Below are 16214 nucleotides of genomic sequence, written 5' to 3'. Positions count from 1 at the left end.
GCAGGCTGGAGTGGGAGGCAGACAGAAGGCCTGCTGGTGCAGACAGACACTCTCTCTCATTCAGAGCCCAGCATGATGAAAATAACGGCGCTGTTGGGCCGCTCCGCCACCAGCGGTACCGGCACACATGGAGGACCAGAACCGCTGACGGTTCCAACAGGGAAACATCTCAACTGGTTCTGGCCCAGTTGAAGGAGGCTGGTTCTGAAGGTTCTGCAAACTCTGGGCTATGATTACAGGTTGGGTCTGCTGCAGAAACCCAAGTGGTTCTGAGGGGGAGGGCGGTCCAAATTAGCTCAGAGACATTTATCCAGATAACGGCCACGTGTGTTTAGTCTTGATCCTGAGCCCTTTAAGTCCTGTTAAAGGACTGATTTAATTTAATTTAATTTAATTTAATTTAAAAACCCAACTTTCCCAGCGATGATGATAAATAAGCTTGGAGCTAAACTCAGAGATCTGGTGGCGTTCCCTGTTCAACCAACAGGAGGATTGGGTTTCATGCTTTAGAGTGTCAGGCTCCTCCCACCAGGCGGCGCCAGCATCCAGCAGGACAGCTGCTGGACGATCATCTCACTGTCCTGCTGGACCTCCAGGAACCTGCTGGTCCTCCAGGAACCTGCTGGACCTCCAGGAACCTGCTGGTCCTCCAGGAACCTGCTGGACCTGCAGGAACCTGCTGGACCTGCAGGAACCTGCTGGTCCTCCAGGAACCTGCTGGACCTCCAGGAACCTGCTGGTCCTCCAGGAACCTGCTGGTCCTCCAGGAACCTGCTGGACCTGCAGGAACCTGCTGGTCCTGCAGGAACCTGCTGGTCCTCCAGGAACCTGCTGGTCTTCTGTCTCTAGAAGTTAAAACTTTATTGATTTCATTGTTGGATTAAAACGACGTTTCATTTAAATCAGATTCTGTTTTATAACCTGAGTCGTTTTCCTGGTCTGGAAAATTATCCATCCATCATCCATCCATCCATCCATCCATCATCCATCCATCCATCCATCCATCATCCATCCATCCATCCATCCATCATCCATCTATCTATTATCCATCTATCTATCATCCATCTATCATCCATCTATCATTCATCCATCATCTATCATCCATCCATCTATCATCCACCTATCCATCCGTCCATCATCCATCCATCCATCCATCATCCATCCATCCATCCATCCATCATCCATCTATCTATTATCCATCATCTATCATCCATCCATCTATCATCCACCTATCCATCCGTCCATCATCCATCCATCCATGCATCATCCATCCATCCATCCATCTAGTAGAAAAGTGGGAATCTTCTGGAAGTTTGGCTCTTCCAGGTAAAACCTGTTTTCGTGTAAATCTGCGTTCCAGAGGTGAAATATCACAGATTGCTGCAGCATCACAGCTTCTGCTCTGTTTTCTCTGCTAAAAAGGCCGTAGCTGTTTTTTCCGTGTGCTTGAACATGTGAAGCCTTAAAAAGAGGTAAACATGGGGTTTATTTACCAAAATGGTGGCTGAGCGCTCTGTTCTCACAGACAGGGAGGTCAGATGCGGACGGAAGTGGAGGATGGTTTGCCGTGGATGGAGAGAGATAGAGGAGAACTCCCAGGCTTGCTCACTCCCACACCTTTTCCCTCTCGCTGTGTTCAGGCAGAGCTGCTTCTCACTGCCGCAGTCTGACTCCAGCAAGCAGAGTTTCCTCCTCCTCTTCTCCTCTGGCTTCACATTCTTCAGCTTCTTCTCTCCCTGGGGAGACGGCTTCTCACCTGCCAGTCAAAAGCTCCTTTTCTCCTGTTTTGTGCGCTCAGACATGAAGGGGAAGCCTGTAGAGCTGAATTAGTTCCAGCTGATTTCTTCATTTCTTCCTTCAATCACCTGCTGAACACCCAGCTTTGGTTTTCAGAATGGACTGATCTGGACCTGTGGATGTAGATCCATCCTCCGTCTCCTTCTCCTGTGGACAAACATCTAAACTTACTCTTGTCTTCCTCGCATGCCGCCATGTTCGCCAGAATCTTCGTCCCCAAGAAGCACCGGCAGCGCTTCGACGAGGCCGTCTCCCACAACGTCATCAACCGCCTCTGCCGCAGCAAGAGCATCAGCGAGCCGCAGGGCCGGATCCGCCGCAGCCGCAGCGAGGACCACTCCGACCGCCGGCACGGGTCCAAACGGGCCAGCTCGGTGCCGAGGGATGGAGGCGAAGCAGAGAGGGAGAGGGGCTTAAAGAAGTCTGGATCTGGGGTGCCCACACACCCCCCGCTGGGACCCAATCAGAGGTGAGCAGAATGCTTCATGTGGAGCTTTTGGTCCAAAGTTTTCAACAAGTTCTTCTCTGACTGCAGAAGATTCAGTTTTCCTGCAGAGGCTGAAATCCTCCTTTGGTTTTATTGCTGCTGTGTTTTTATTTCCTGCATCCTAAACTCTCTGATTAGGATTAGCGTTCAATCCCAAATCTGGGATTAAGCCTGAAAACCACACAGAGAGCTGAATAATGACGCGTCCTGCCTGGTTTTCCTTTACTTAAAATTATTTACATTTGATTGAAATTAAGTTTAGATCTAAATGTATTTTATTAAAATAAACACACATGTATATAATTGAAATATGTGTATTTTACTCATTATTTTAATATTTATACAAAAACAAAAGCCGACCCTGAAGAGATAAAAAATGTGACCAAACAGAAAGATTTCTACATATTTAACTTTTCCTTGATGCAGAATCACATTTCCAGAGAAAGAAAAGATCAAACTCTGTAATGCTGCGCTGAAAGTCTTTATTGTCACCAGGTGTTACCATGGTGACAATATATTGGACCGACACAGAAAGCATTAAACACAAATAATATTTCCACACCAACTCTTTACTCCGTTTAAAATGTTTCAACTCCTGTGATGTCTGGTCTGACAAATATTACATTTAGTATTACTGTCATGTATTGTTTATCTGCACAGCTTGATTATCCATCATAATCAATATGTAAATCAATGTATATCAATATTTAAATAATTCTTAATAATTATTCATCACAACCTCTATTACAAGTAGTTTTCTGATGCATTCAGATGTATTTTGTTAGAGTTTGTTTCAGTTTTTAACAAATAAACCAAAGAAACTGGAATAAAAATGCCAACATGGTTCAAATATATTATTAGAAGAAAACCTGAAAGTCTAGTTTAGATCGTGTTGTTGGGATTTAATCTATTTTAACTTTACCACAAGTGTATCATCAATATAGTTTAATATGTAGATAAGTCCAATCCTGAATTACTGAGTACCATATACTATAGATTTTATTAGTATGTTAAATATTCATTGTAACAAATCTACATACATAGTTTTTCTAATTGGGTAAATATAGCGGTGTATTTTAGTTCTATCTGAATAAAAAAAGTCACGTATGTCGGAGGACTGATCACTTTCTCTGTTAGATATTTAAGCACCAAATGATGATCACCTGCTGTCCTGATTACCTGAATCCTTACTGACCGCTGAACATCTGCTCCCACTAACTCCCTGATTACACAGCCGGCCAGAGAATAACGCAACAATGGACCAGCAGGATTACAAGGCTGGTGACGAACTCCCACGCTGAAACTCACTTTAACCGCCTCTATTCATAAAAGAGTGAAATCATGTGGGCCGGTCACACCGTGATCGTGTTGGGTAACAGAACCGAGCAATTAGGAACCATCGAGAAACAAGGAGGGAAAGAGGAAGAGCTGGAGACGACACATGACGGGTAAAATCAGAGAAAAGGAAAAGAGTTTAGAGAACGGAGGAACAAGAAAGCTGCTGTAAAAATAAAGCCTGAGAATCTGATCATGATGAAAACCACTGACTATAGCTCAGTCATCGTGTTCTGAGTCCAGCTGGTGGTTCTGTCAGAAACAGGAGGTACCTCCATCTCACACGACCCGCGGCGCTCCTCTGCATTCAGCTGCTCTTACATAACATCCCCGGGCTGCAGCTACCCGACAATATGTCGACGTTTTCCCTCCGCAGTTTACCTTTTTAGGCTTCCCTCTGTTTACACGCTCAGGCTGTGATGCATTCAGTCATTTCCATGGCAACCCCCCCCCCCCCTCCATGATGGAAATGCCACTGCAGTTATCTGCGCTCAAAATGTTAAGAGCCTGTTTTACTTTGCACCAGAACCCGACCGAAGGAGACCCAGAACTGATGACTAACGAGAACACATGTCCTCATCTCCAAGTTTGATGGCGGTAAACAGAACATCATGCCTCCCCTTGTTCTGACTCCCACTGACAGGAAGTGACAGATGAAAAGAGAAAAGGCACAAACAGCTTTAAACAGCAGCGAGTGACTCCAGAAGCTGCTGAGCTCCCTGTTCGCCCACTGAATGCCCCCCCCCCCCCCACATGGATCTGCGTCAGGTTCTGCACCGCTTCATGGTCCAGTCACAGATTTCAAGGAACCTCTACATTCAGACGTCGAAGCATCAGGAAATCTACATTTCACTTAGAATATGAGAATTATCACAAAACATAATGTAATCTTCAGGATCTTTGGGGTCTTCATGTGTTTGTGTGCTCACCCTATTATGTTCTCTAAGGTGTTGCCATATTAGTTTGATTTCTTAGTTTATTCTCTGTTCGGTTTTCTATGTATTCTAGTTTATCTGCATTAGGTTAGTATTTGTCTTTTCTCTTGGTTTTCCTTGTGTTTCAGTTCAGCTGCTTTGTGTAAATTAGTCTCCCTCCCTCAGCCTCCCTGCTTGTCTCCTGCCTCCTCATTATCCTCTGATTAACTCAGAAGTTTCACATGTCTTTCTCCACACTTCCCTCTGTATTTAAGCAGTTGTTCTCCGCTGCAGAACAGCTAAAAACATGATGTTCAAACACGTTGATCAGCTTCATCACAAACTTTTCACCAGAGAACGTGGAACACCGGTTGCTCCTCATCCGTGTTTAGCTTATTTATTCAGTTATTTATAGCTGGGTTTCAAATCTACGTGGTGGTTTGTGGATTAGGATGCTCAGTAAACACGCTAACTACAGCTAGCAAAACAAGCTAACAATAATAATTTATTTCCAAACGCTGTGGCAACATGTTCAACAACGGAAAAGGATATCATCATATGTTAAAGATTAAATTAGGCAGAATTATTGTTTTGGCTATTGCTAATGTTTATATTTAAGGCAGCCATGTTGGATTTTGGGTAGTTTACGCTTTCTGATTTGTAAACTTAACACAATTTTACTTTTAATTTTCTAACTTGAGATTCAAAAACATGGACTCCTGATAAAAAGTGAACAGGTCAATAAATTTCAGCCGTTCCTGCTCTGCCTGTGGCTCCTTTCTTTGTTTTAGTGACTTAACAAGCTGATAGAAGTATTATTGTCCATTTTATGTTTTACTTTGAAAGAAAACATTTATGAACTGCCAATAGATATACTTCTGCTAGATGTGCTGAGACCCTTGTTGAAGTAACACGTGAGTAAATGTGCTCCATAGCATTTCTTAAGAGAAAAGTCCTGTCAAAAAGAAAGTGAGCAGATATCTTCCTTCTGTTTTATTGAGAACAGAATAAGGCAGTGCTGCCCCTCCCCCACGTGTTCCTGCACACTGCCAGCTAGCTGGCTGAAAAAGGGCTGCATGGATAGTGTGGAAAGCTGCTAATATCTGCTTAGCTTACTGCCACTGTTGCTCTATAAAGGCTAGAAGAGCTAAATGGTAATAAATGATAATATTCTGCACATGAAAACAACAGATCATTTTAGCAGGTCTTAGGTTTGCTTGAGTCGCTGTGTTGAAATCAAAATAACAATGAATAAATGTTGTAAATAACATTATTATATCTGTAATAATATATATTTGTAGCATTTTTAATATTTTTTTTCTGTTTTAGATGAACCCAGTCAGATCAGGTTCTACATTTTTGCTTGAAATATTTTTCCAAACACTGTAGTATCGTCCGTCCGTCCGTCCGTCTTCTTCCGCTTATCCGGGGTCGGGTCGCGGGGGTAGCAGCTTCAGTAGGGAGGCCCAGACGTCCCTCTCCCCAGCCACTTGGGCCAGCTCCTCAGGAGGAATCCCAAGGCGTTCCCAGGCCAGCCGGGAGACATAGTCTCTCCAGCGTGTCCTGGGTCTTCCCCTGGGTCTCCTCCCGGTGGGACGTGCCCGGAACACCTCTCCAGGGAGGCGTCCAGGAGGCATCCTGACCAGATGCCCGAGCCACCTCAACTGGCTCCTCTCGACGTGGAGGAGCAGCGGCTCTACTCTGAGTCCTCCCCGGATGACTGAGCTCCTCACCCTATCTCTAAGGGAGAGCCCAGACACACTACGGAGAAAACTCATTTCAGCCGCTTGTATCCGGGATCTCGTTCTTTCGGCCACGACCCAAAGCTCGTGACCATAGATGAGGGTAGGAACGTAGATCGACCGGTAAATCGAGAGCTTCGCCTTTTGGCTCAGCTCTCTCTTCACCACAACGGATCGGTACAGCGCCCGCTTCACAGCAGACGCTGCACCAATCCGCCTGTCGATCTCCCGCTCCATCTTCCCCTCATTCGTGAACAAGACCCCAAGATACTTGAACTCCTCCACTAGGGGCAGGACATCCTCCCCAACCCGGAGAAGGCACTCTACCCTTTTCCGGTTCAAGACCATGGTCTCGGATTTGGAGGCACTGATCCTCATCCCGGCCGCTTCGCACTCGGCTGCGAACCGCTCCAGTGAGAGCTGTAGATCACGCCCTGATGAAGCCAATAGGACCACGTCATCCGCGAATAGCAGAGACGCAATCCTAGGGCCACCAAAACGGATCCCCTCAACACCTTGGCTGCGCCTAGAAATTCTGTCCATAAAAGTTATGAACAGAATCGGTGACAAAGGGCAGCCTTGGCGGAGTCCAACTCTCACCGGAAACGAGTCCGACTTACTGCCGGCAATGCGGACCAGACTCTGACACCGGTCGTACAGAGACCTGACAGCCCTTATTAAAGGGTCCGGTACTCCATACTCCCGGAGTACCCCCCACAGGATCCCCCGGGGGACACGGTCGAATGCCTTCTCCAGATCCACAAAGCACATGTAGACTGGTTGGGCAAACTCCCATGCCCCCTCAAGAATCCTGCTGAGGGTGTAGAGCTGGTCCAGTGTTCCACGGCCAGGACGAAAACCACACTGCTCTTCCTGAATCCGAGATTCGACTATCCGACGGACCCTCCTTTCCAGAACCCCTGAATAGACCTTACCAGGGAGGCTTAAGAGTGTGATTCCTCTGTAGTTGGAACACACCCTCCGGTCCCCCTTTTTAAATAGGGGGACCACCACCCCAGTCTGCCAATCCAGGGGAACCGCCCCCGATGTCCACGCAATGTTGCAGAGCCGCGTTAACCAACACAGCCCCACAACATCCAGAGCCTTAAGGTACTCAGGGCGAATCTCATCCACCCCCGGAGCCTTGCCACCGAGGAGCTTTTTAACAACCTCGGCAACCTCAGCACCAGAGATGGGAGAACCCGACCCAGAGTCCTCAGGCTCTGCTTCCTCAATGGAAGACGTGTTGGTGGGATTAAGGAGGTCTTCGAAGTATTCCGCCCACCGACGCACGACGTCCCGAGTCGAGGTCAGCAGCACACCACCCCCACTGTAAACAGTGTTGGTACTGCACTGCTTCCCCCTCCTGAGACGCCGGATGGTGGACCAGAATCGCTTCGAAGCCGTACGGAAGTCTTTCTCCATGGCCTCTCCGAACTCTTCCCACGCCCGAGTTTTTGCCTCGGCGACAAGCCGAGCCGCCTGCCGCTTCGACTGCCAGTACACATCAGCTGCTTCCGGAGTCCCACAGGCCAAAAAAGCCCGGTAGGACTCCTTCTTCAGCTTGACGGCTTCCCTCACCGCTGGTGTCCACCAGCGGGTTCGAGGGTTGCCGCTGCGACATGCACCGACAACCTTGCGGCCACAGCTCCGACTAGCCGCCTCAGCAATAGAGGCGTGGAACATGGTCCATTCAGACTCAATGTCCCCCGTCTCCCTCGGGACGTGTTTAAAGTTCTCCCGGAGGTGGGAGTTAAAGCTCCGCCTCACAGGGGACTCCGCCAGACGTTCCCAGCAAACCCTCACAGTACGTTTGGGTCTGCCCGGTCGGACCGGCTTCCTCCCCCGCCATCGGAGCCAACTCACCACCAGGTAGTGGTCGGTGGAGAGCTCCGCCCCTCTCTTCACCCGAGTGTCCAAGACATGCGGCCGCAGGTCAGATGAAACGACAACAAAGTCGATCATTGAACTGCGACCTAGGGTGTCCTGGTGCCAAGAGCACATATGGACACCCTTATGCTTGAACATGGTGTTTGTGATGGACAATCCATGACGAGCACAGAAGTCCAACAACAAAACACCACTCGGGTTCAGATCAGGTGGGCCATTCCTCCCAACCACGCCCCTCCAGGTCCCACTGTCATTGCCCACGTGAGCGTTGAAGTCCCCCAGCAAAACGAGGGAGTCCCCAGGAGGGGCACTCTCCAGTACCCCTTCCAAGGACTCCAAAAAGGGTGGGTAATCTGAACTGCTGTTTGGCGCATAAGCGCAAACAACAGTCAGAACCCGTCCCCCCACACGGATGCGGAGGGAGGCCACCCTCTCGATCACCGGGGAAAACCCCAACGTGCAGGCACCGAGATGGGGGGCAACAAGTATGCCAACCCCAGCTCGGCGCCTCTCACCATGGGCAACTCCAGAGTGGAAGAATGTCCAGCCCCTCTCAAGGAGACTGGTTCCGGAGCCAGAGCGGTGCGTCGAGGTGAGTCCGACTATCTCTAGTCGGAACCTCTCAACCTCGCGCACAAGCTCAGGCTCCTTCCCCACCAGAGAGGTGACATTCCACGTCCCAAGAGCCAGCTTCTGCAGCCGAGGATCAGAACGCCAAGGTCCCCGCCCTCCACTGCTACCCGTTACACATTGCACCCGACCCCTTTGGCCCCTCCGACAGGTGGTGAGCCCATTCGGAAGGTGGACCCATGTTGCCTCTTCGGGCTGAGCCCGGCCGGGCTCCATGGGCAAAAGCCCGGCCACCAGACGCTCGCCAACGTGCCCCACCTCCAGGCCTGGCTCCAGAGTGGGGCCCCGGTGACCCGCGTCCGGGCGAGGGAACACGAGGTCCAACAATTGTACTCATCATAAGGGGAGTTTTGGGCTGCGCTTTGTCTGGTCCCTCACCTAGGACCTGTCTGCCTTGGGTGACCCTGCTAGGGGCTTAAAGCCCCTGACAGCATAGCTCCTAGGATCACTGGGACACTCAAACCCCTCCACCACGGTAAGGTGGCAGCCCAGGGAGGGGTATAACAGTATCGTAGTATCGTATAACAGTGATACATTTACTCAAGGTTATTATATTGTGATAAAACCAGTTCATGCTTTTTGCTCGGTTAAGGAAAAATGATTTATGAGTTAATATAAACGCTGGGTTCTGCAGTCTTAGTGTTTTCCAGGGTATCCTGGAGCATTTTCCTGCAGGAATAATTACAAACTGCTCCAGAACAGGTGAATAAAGTAGCTCTGTGCGTCTCCAGCTGACGTTTTTATCCTGTTTTCTATCTGCACTGCGTTCTCAGGTTGATCCGAGTCTACAGAGGCAAAAAGAGCTTCGGCTTCACGCTGCGAGGTCACGCTCCCGTCTGCATCGACTCCGTCATCCCAGGTACTGCTGCTGGAACCCGGCCCGGGGAGCTCCTCGCTCTGCGGGGGGGGGGGGGCTGGACCCGGGCGCTGTTATGTATGGGCTGCAGAGGAGGGGGGGGGGGGGGGGCGGTCGGCGTGGTTGAAGGACTGAAAGAGAGATCAGGAGGTGTTCCTGTGAGTCATGAAATGTTCAGGCTGTTTCCATCAATGCTGCCGCTCTGTGAACGCCACGCAGACGTTCTGTCAATAAAGCCTTTTGTCGGGTTCCTGTCTGGTTCCCTGGTTCCGTTTACAGCCTGAACTTTCCTCGCTTTATGTGACCGGCCAACAAACAGAATCAGAATTACAATCAGAATCAGATATACTTTAATAATCCCAGAGGGAAATTGTTGTTCTAGCATCGTGACACTTTAGATCGGTTCTGAGTCTAAAAGCAGCGGCTCTGGTTCTGGCCTCAGACGTTCCTTAGAGAACCTTAGAGAACATCCAAGGAGACCCAGGAACCCAGCAGACGGGTCAGGGAGGAGGTTCTGGTCCAGTTTACAGCAGGTCAGGTTCTACAGAACCTCCCAGAGTTCTGATCATCATCTGGACCTGGAGAGAGGATGGACCTCCTGCAGACCTACCAGGACATGGACGTCCACCTGGACTGACGGGCTGGACCAGGAGAGCATTGATCAGAGAATCAGGAGGACCATGGTGGCTCTGGAGGAGCTGCAGAGACCAGCAGCTCAGGTGGGAGAGTGTTTCTATTAGTGGTGGGTTCCATAAAACAGACCTTTAAAAAGATTTGTCAGACACTCACACAGCTGAACACGGCGGTGGCAGCATCATGTTGTGGGAAGATGGATGGTGATAAATCAGGACCATCCTGCAGGAGAACCTGAGACTGAGGTGGAGGTTCTCCTCCAGCAGGAGAACCAGCCTGAACATGCAGAGATATTATGGGACGGTTTAGATCAGATCAGATTCATGGGTTAGAACGGCCTAGTCAAAGTCCAGACCTGAATCCAGCTGGGAATCTGTGACCAGACCTGAAAAGTGCTGTTCCCAGATGTTCTCCATCCAACCTGACTGAGCTGGAGCGGCTTTACAGAGAAGAACGTGAAGAACCTTCCAGAGAAGCTGAGAGCCAGAGGAGCTGCAGAGGAGCTGGTTCTCCAAAGTACCGACTGAAGGACACAGCTGCATGCCACACTTCACAGACGTCTTCTTCACGGTTATCTTTTGTTGGTCCGTCACATAAAAGGCCTGAGAAATGTTTGGACGCCACTTTGGTTGAGAATAAAGCAACTTTAGATGAAAATGAAAAGAGTTAATCTGCTGTTGTCTCAACATTTTAGCTCGTTTCTGTTTAACGAGTCCTACAGAGGAAAGCTGAACCCGTTAGTCATTAAAACACTAACGGTGGTTAAATAAGCGACTTTAAAGCCTCTTTAATGAACTAACGTGTGCAGCAGCAGCAGCAGCGATGAAGCCGGCAGGCTCCCGTGTGAGCAGGGCGCCGCTCCTCTAGCCTCTGTGTTGGTGTGTTGGCCGATGACGGCGCTGAGCTCGCCCACCAGCATCACCCACCGACATGTGCTGCAGCGCACTGACTCAGTGGGCCTTATGGAGGATGGAATGGATGCTGGGGGCGGATGGCACGGCTCGTCATCGTGAGCCCAACACCGGTCCTCCCAGAAGAATAGAAGCTGGTGAAGCCTGAGAAGCTGAAATGAGCGTTGGTGAAGTTGATGTGAAGACGGCGAGCTGACAGCGAGCTGTCCTTACGTAACGGCGGTTAACACGCAGCTCATCTCGTCTGCTGATGGGCTTCACCGCGTCTCGCTCAGACCGAGGCTGACAGCGTCACATTAGTCTGTGTTAGCCTCCAGGGACTGACCTGCTCTCTGCTGTGTTCCTCTCAGATAGTCCTGCTGAGGAATGTGGACTGAAGACAGGAGACCGCATCCTCTTCCTCAATGGACTGGACATGAGGTTAGTCTCAGCTTCAGCTGCAGCAGCCAGAAGGTCTGACTTTGTCTTTTATCGGTTCCTGAACCGAGCCAGATCCTGGAATCTGGAACGTCTGCTCCTCTGATCCAACTTTAGATTCAAACAGGACCAGACCTTCTTCTAACATAATAATCTCCTTAGCCAATCACATCACAGCATAATTAAGCATTCAAGCTGTATGAACAACTCCAGATAAAATCAAACATCTCAGTTCTAAGGTTTGAATCTATATTTGGTACCAAAAGATTTAATAGCTTCTGCTGCTGTTGGGGATGGATCAGCGCCGTCTGAAGGTGCTAACGCTGCCTGCGTACCTTCCTCTTCCTCTTCCTCACATCACAGCTTCCTCTCTGCAGTTTGTTCCATTTAGAGGAGGAGAACTTCTAAACCACACCCAGAGAAAACTCCAGCCTCAGAGATCAGAGCCTTCGGATCAGAACCAGTTCACTGCTGATGTGTTTTCAGAACTGGGTTTCCTCCCAGCGTTAGCAGAACCAGTGAACCCGACGCAGCACCAGCGCCACTCGTTATGTCCTTTTGTTCTGTAGAACCTTCTGTTGTTCCCAACCCGGCTGTTCGGACCCGTGCAGAACCACGTCTGTCCGTGTGAAGTGGTTCTGCACGGACACCGTTAATTACGCTAACGAGGACCGCAGCTCCACACCAGAACATTAGCAGGAAATGTTCTATACAGAGAGGGAACCTCGTCTGTTAAGTAGATTTCTGCCACAGACAGAGAAATATTTCTAATATAGGTTCTAAAATAGGTTCTGGCCACAGAGAGGGAAAACCCAAAGCTCTCAGATAATAAGAACATTACATCAGATAAATAAAAAATATAAGCAGAAATCTCAGGCTAATGAACGGTTCTGCTCTCAGTACCGGGTCTGGGCTCCGGTTAGGAGACGATCCACCTGCGGTTCTGACGAGGTGTTCTGGAGCCCAGGTTGCTTTAATATTTGTCTTCAAGTCATCTGCTGGTTCTGATGACTCCATAGATTCTCTACCAGGTTCTGTTCAGGCCCGTTTCAAGCACAGTACCACCGGTTGTTGGACCAGCTTTTGGTACCTTTGCAGCGTGGGCCGGTACCAAGTCCTGCTGGGACATAAAGTCCATGTCTCTGTAAAGCAGGACGAAGCAGGACCAGAACCAGCAGAACCAGCAGAAGACACGGCGCCACAAACCATCACTGGAAAGTTCCCTCTGGACCTCCAGCATCTTCCTTCCAGTCTGAGATGGTTTTACGTCTACAGTAGAACGGTTCTGGTCCGGTTTTCATTTCCTGATCAGCTTTTCTCACTAATAAACGGTTTCCGTGGAATCGGTGTTTGGTTTGGAGCCGTAACGCTAGCGGAGCTACAACAGCGGCACCAAGAACCGCGGCCGGCCTGCGGGGGTCCCAGTCGTCCCTTTGTGGACTGAACTTCACCTGCAGGTCCAGAAGTGTTTCATCACAGCCACTTCTAGCCGTAAGAACTTAAATCCATAAAGGAGTCGCTGTGACGGCCGTGTGAGCGGAGCTCTGCAGAGCTGGAGCCAAGCTGAGCACCGTCACACAGAACATACGGCGCTGAACAGCAGCACAGATGGTTCTGCTGCGCTCCTCTGGTGAAACGATGGAAACTGCTTTTCTAGCCTCATCAGATGGACTTATAATCAGAAATATGACGCAGATTTCCTGTTTTAATAAACAGCATCCTCTAGATTTACTGCCACCTCTGCTGCTGCTACCTTCTAACATCAGAATTAAATCAGACAATGATTCTGCTGCTGCAATGAGGAATAAAATTATCTGAAGGCTTTTCTTCACCGAGACGTGAAAAATTCTTACTCACTGTAAGAATCAAATCTGTTTGGTTTATCAAGTAAAAAGGTTCAATTCCAGCCATGCAAGAAGGGAACTCAAAGTAAGTTTTGAAATGTGCGTATTTTCCTTGATCTGAGCAGGTAAATAAGATTATCTGACAATGGAATAAGAGTTTTGCACTTAAAATAAGAACAATTCATCTCCATTATCTTATTTCAAGTGTAGGATATCTAATTATCTTATTTTAGGGTAAAAATACTCAGTCTATTGGCAAATGATCTTATTTAGCTGTTCAAATCAAGGAAAAACTTACTTTTAGTTCCTTTTTGCAGCAAATGTTCCATGATTTTAATGATTTGTTGTATTTAACAGACCTTTTTTTTTAGCTTTATTAAGCACTAAGTGAGGAAAGTGTTTGGATGTGAAAACCTGGGAAGCTCCTTCTTTCCATCCTGGTTTCTCTGCTGTGAAGAAGTTGATTCTGTTTCTCTCTGCTGTAGAAACTGTTCCCATGAGAAGGTGGTGTCCATGCTGCAGGGCAGCGGGGCCATGCCCACCATGGTGGTGGAGGAGGGCCCGTCAGACTTCTCCTCAGACCAAACCGACCCAGAGGAATCCCCGAGTCTGGCTCCCACTATGGTGCCTCGCTCCAGGTGAGGGCGGGGCCGAGGTTCAGACCCACGCTTCCTGCGTCCACCAGCTACGCCTGATAGTCCTCCGTCTCTGCTGCACAGGTCTCCAGCCCTCAGTTCCCTCCAGTGGGTGGCAGAGATCCTTCCGCCGAGCATCAAGGTGCACGGACGGACCTTCAGCCAGCAGCTGGAGCACCTGCTCACCATCCAGGAGAGATACACCATCTGCAAGGCCCTGGAGACCTTCTTCCAGCACAGGTGAGCACCAAGCTGGGCTGAAAACACAGAAACAGATTCTCAGAGGGTGAAAGACGTGGTGGAAGGATGGGCTGCAGGAGAAGGTTGCTGGAGGAGAAGGTTGCTGCAGGAGAAGGTTGCTGGAGGAGAAGGTTGCTGCAGGAGAAGGTTGGACTAACGGGTCACCATGGGGGATGAAAGGTAGCAGCTGACTGCTTCTGGACGGCCAATCAGCAGAAAGCTGCACCTTTGCCCTGCGGTATAATGTGCTCAGGAAGGAGGAGCCTGTTAACCGTGTTGTGTCTGCAGGAACGTGGACACCCTGATAGTGGACATCTTTCCCGTGTTGGACACGCCGGCCAAACAGCTGATCTGGCAGTTCATCTACCAGCTCCTGACCTACGACGAGCAGGAGCGCTGCCAGAGCAAGCTGTCACGCTTCCTGGGCTTCAAGAGCAGCGGTGAGCCAGAACCATGAACGTCCTCAATGAGCTTCTTCACACCCTCACACCACACAGACCCTCTGTTTTATGAAATGTTTATTTCAGGATCGGGAGAGATCGGCAAACACAAATAAGGACTCAAACACTGTTTCTGTTAGAATATAAGGCACACATTTATTATTCCCCACAGAATACAGCAACACAAAACAGCAAGCACTTCGCACACGCAAAGTAGCAAGCACTTAAAGCCTGACAAGCTTTCAAACAGGCGTGTTGTTCCTTCTTCTCTTACCATGGTTAGGACTGGGAAGTCGGTCAGTCCGGTTAGAGCTCAACCCACGGCTGACTTCAGCGACTGAGGGTGGTTCCCTCCTTTTATACCAATAAACAAAGTATCAGATGGGAGCGAGAGTGGCCACTTCTCCCTCCCATCTGAGCTGTTCGTCCCGTTTCCAAAACAAAAAACGTTTCCAGCATCTCAGCAGCGTGTGAAGCAAAATAATATTGCAAACTCAGATAATAGCGCAAATATAAGCAAAATAAGGAATACAGAATCAGTCTTTCCCACAACACATTGTCATAGGTTCCCACCACAAGTTAAAACAAGTTACAACAAAATAACACATGTTCTTAGTTTTATGTGAGCAACATAACAGGCACGAGCTGATATGTTGCTCTTAGTTTAAAACTAACCAGTTTTTGCCAAAATACATTGTCAAAGAACAAAAATAATCCTTTAATGTATCACCCTCTGTGAGTCTTACTGGGACAGGAACAGCGAGCTTCTGTGGACTGAAGGTTCTGGTTGTTCTTCATAGTAAAGCAGCTCCAGCTCAGTCAGGTTGGAGGGAGAACTTCTGGAAACGTCAGTTTTCAGGTCTGGTCACAGATTCCCAGCTGGATTCAGCTCTGGGCTTTGACTAGGCCATCCTGACCCATGAATCTGATCTAATCCATCCCATAATACCTCAGGCTGGTTCTCCTGCTGGAAGGAGAACCTCCACCTCAGTCAGGGTGGTCCTGATTTAGCTTCATCCATCCTCCATCAGCTCTGACCTGCTTCCCCCAGCATGCTGCTGCCATCACCGTGCTTCATAGTGACATGTGGAGGATAATGTTTAGTATTTTTTCTTTAACTCAAATTATGTTTTTAGTATCAGACAAAGTCCTTAGTTCTGGTCTGATGAGACCTTCTCCCTCATCTCTCCTACATGGAGATGCTGCTAGCATCCAGGACCAGGTAGCAGTCCTGTTCAGAGACAGGAGGTCCATCCTCTCTCCAGGTCCACATGATGATCAGAGCTCTGGGAGGTTCTGTAGAACCTGACCTGCTGGAAACTGGACCAGAACCTCCTCCCTGACCCGTCTGCTGGTCTCCATGATGCTGGTTGATCTCTGAGGCCAGAACCAGAACCGCAGCAGTTAGATTCGGGTTGAATGACCCACAGCTGGACTCTGGTT

At 49.0% G+C, this 16214-nt stretch overlaps 1 protein-coding gene across 6 annotated transcripts in view; it reads left to right on the top strand.

Annotated features, from left to right (window-relative positions):
- Nucleotides 1–16214, top strand: part of grid2ipb (glutamate receptor, ionotropic, delta 2 (Grid2) interacting protein, b) — a 44716-nt gene that overhangs the window by 15865 nt on the left and 12637 nt on the right. For all 6 annotated transcript variants that reach the window (XM_036132092.1, XM_036132089.1, XM_021318496.2 and 3 more), the window contains 6 exons: nt 2003–2266; nt 9569–9654; nt 11546–11615; nt 13942–14094; nt 14176–14331; nt 14620–14771. In XM_036132092.1, coding sequence (XP_035987985.1) covers nt 2003–2266; nt 9569–9654; nt 11546–11615; nt 13942–14094; nt 14176–14331; nt 14620–14771 — 881 coding nt within the window. The remainder of the gene's footprint in view (nt 1–2002; nt 2267–9568; nt 9655–11545; nt 11616–13941; nt 14095–14175; nt 14332–14619; nt 14772–16214) is intronic.

The sequence above is a fragment of the Fundulus heteroclitus genome, unplaced genomic scaffold (assembly GCF_011125445.2).
Source record: "Fundulus heteroclitus isolate FHET01 unplaced genomic scaffold, MU-UCD_Fhet_4.1 scaffold_47, whole genome shotgun sequence".
Lineage (NCBI taxonomy): Eukaryota > Metazoa > Chordata > Actinopteri > Cyprinodontiformes > Fundulidae > Fundulus > Fundulus heteroclitus.
This window is presented reverse-complemented; position numbering and strand designations above follow the sequence as displayed.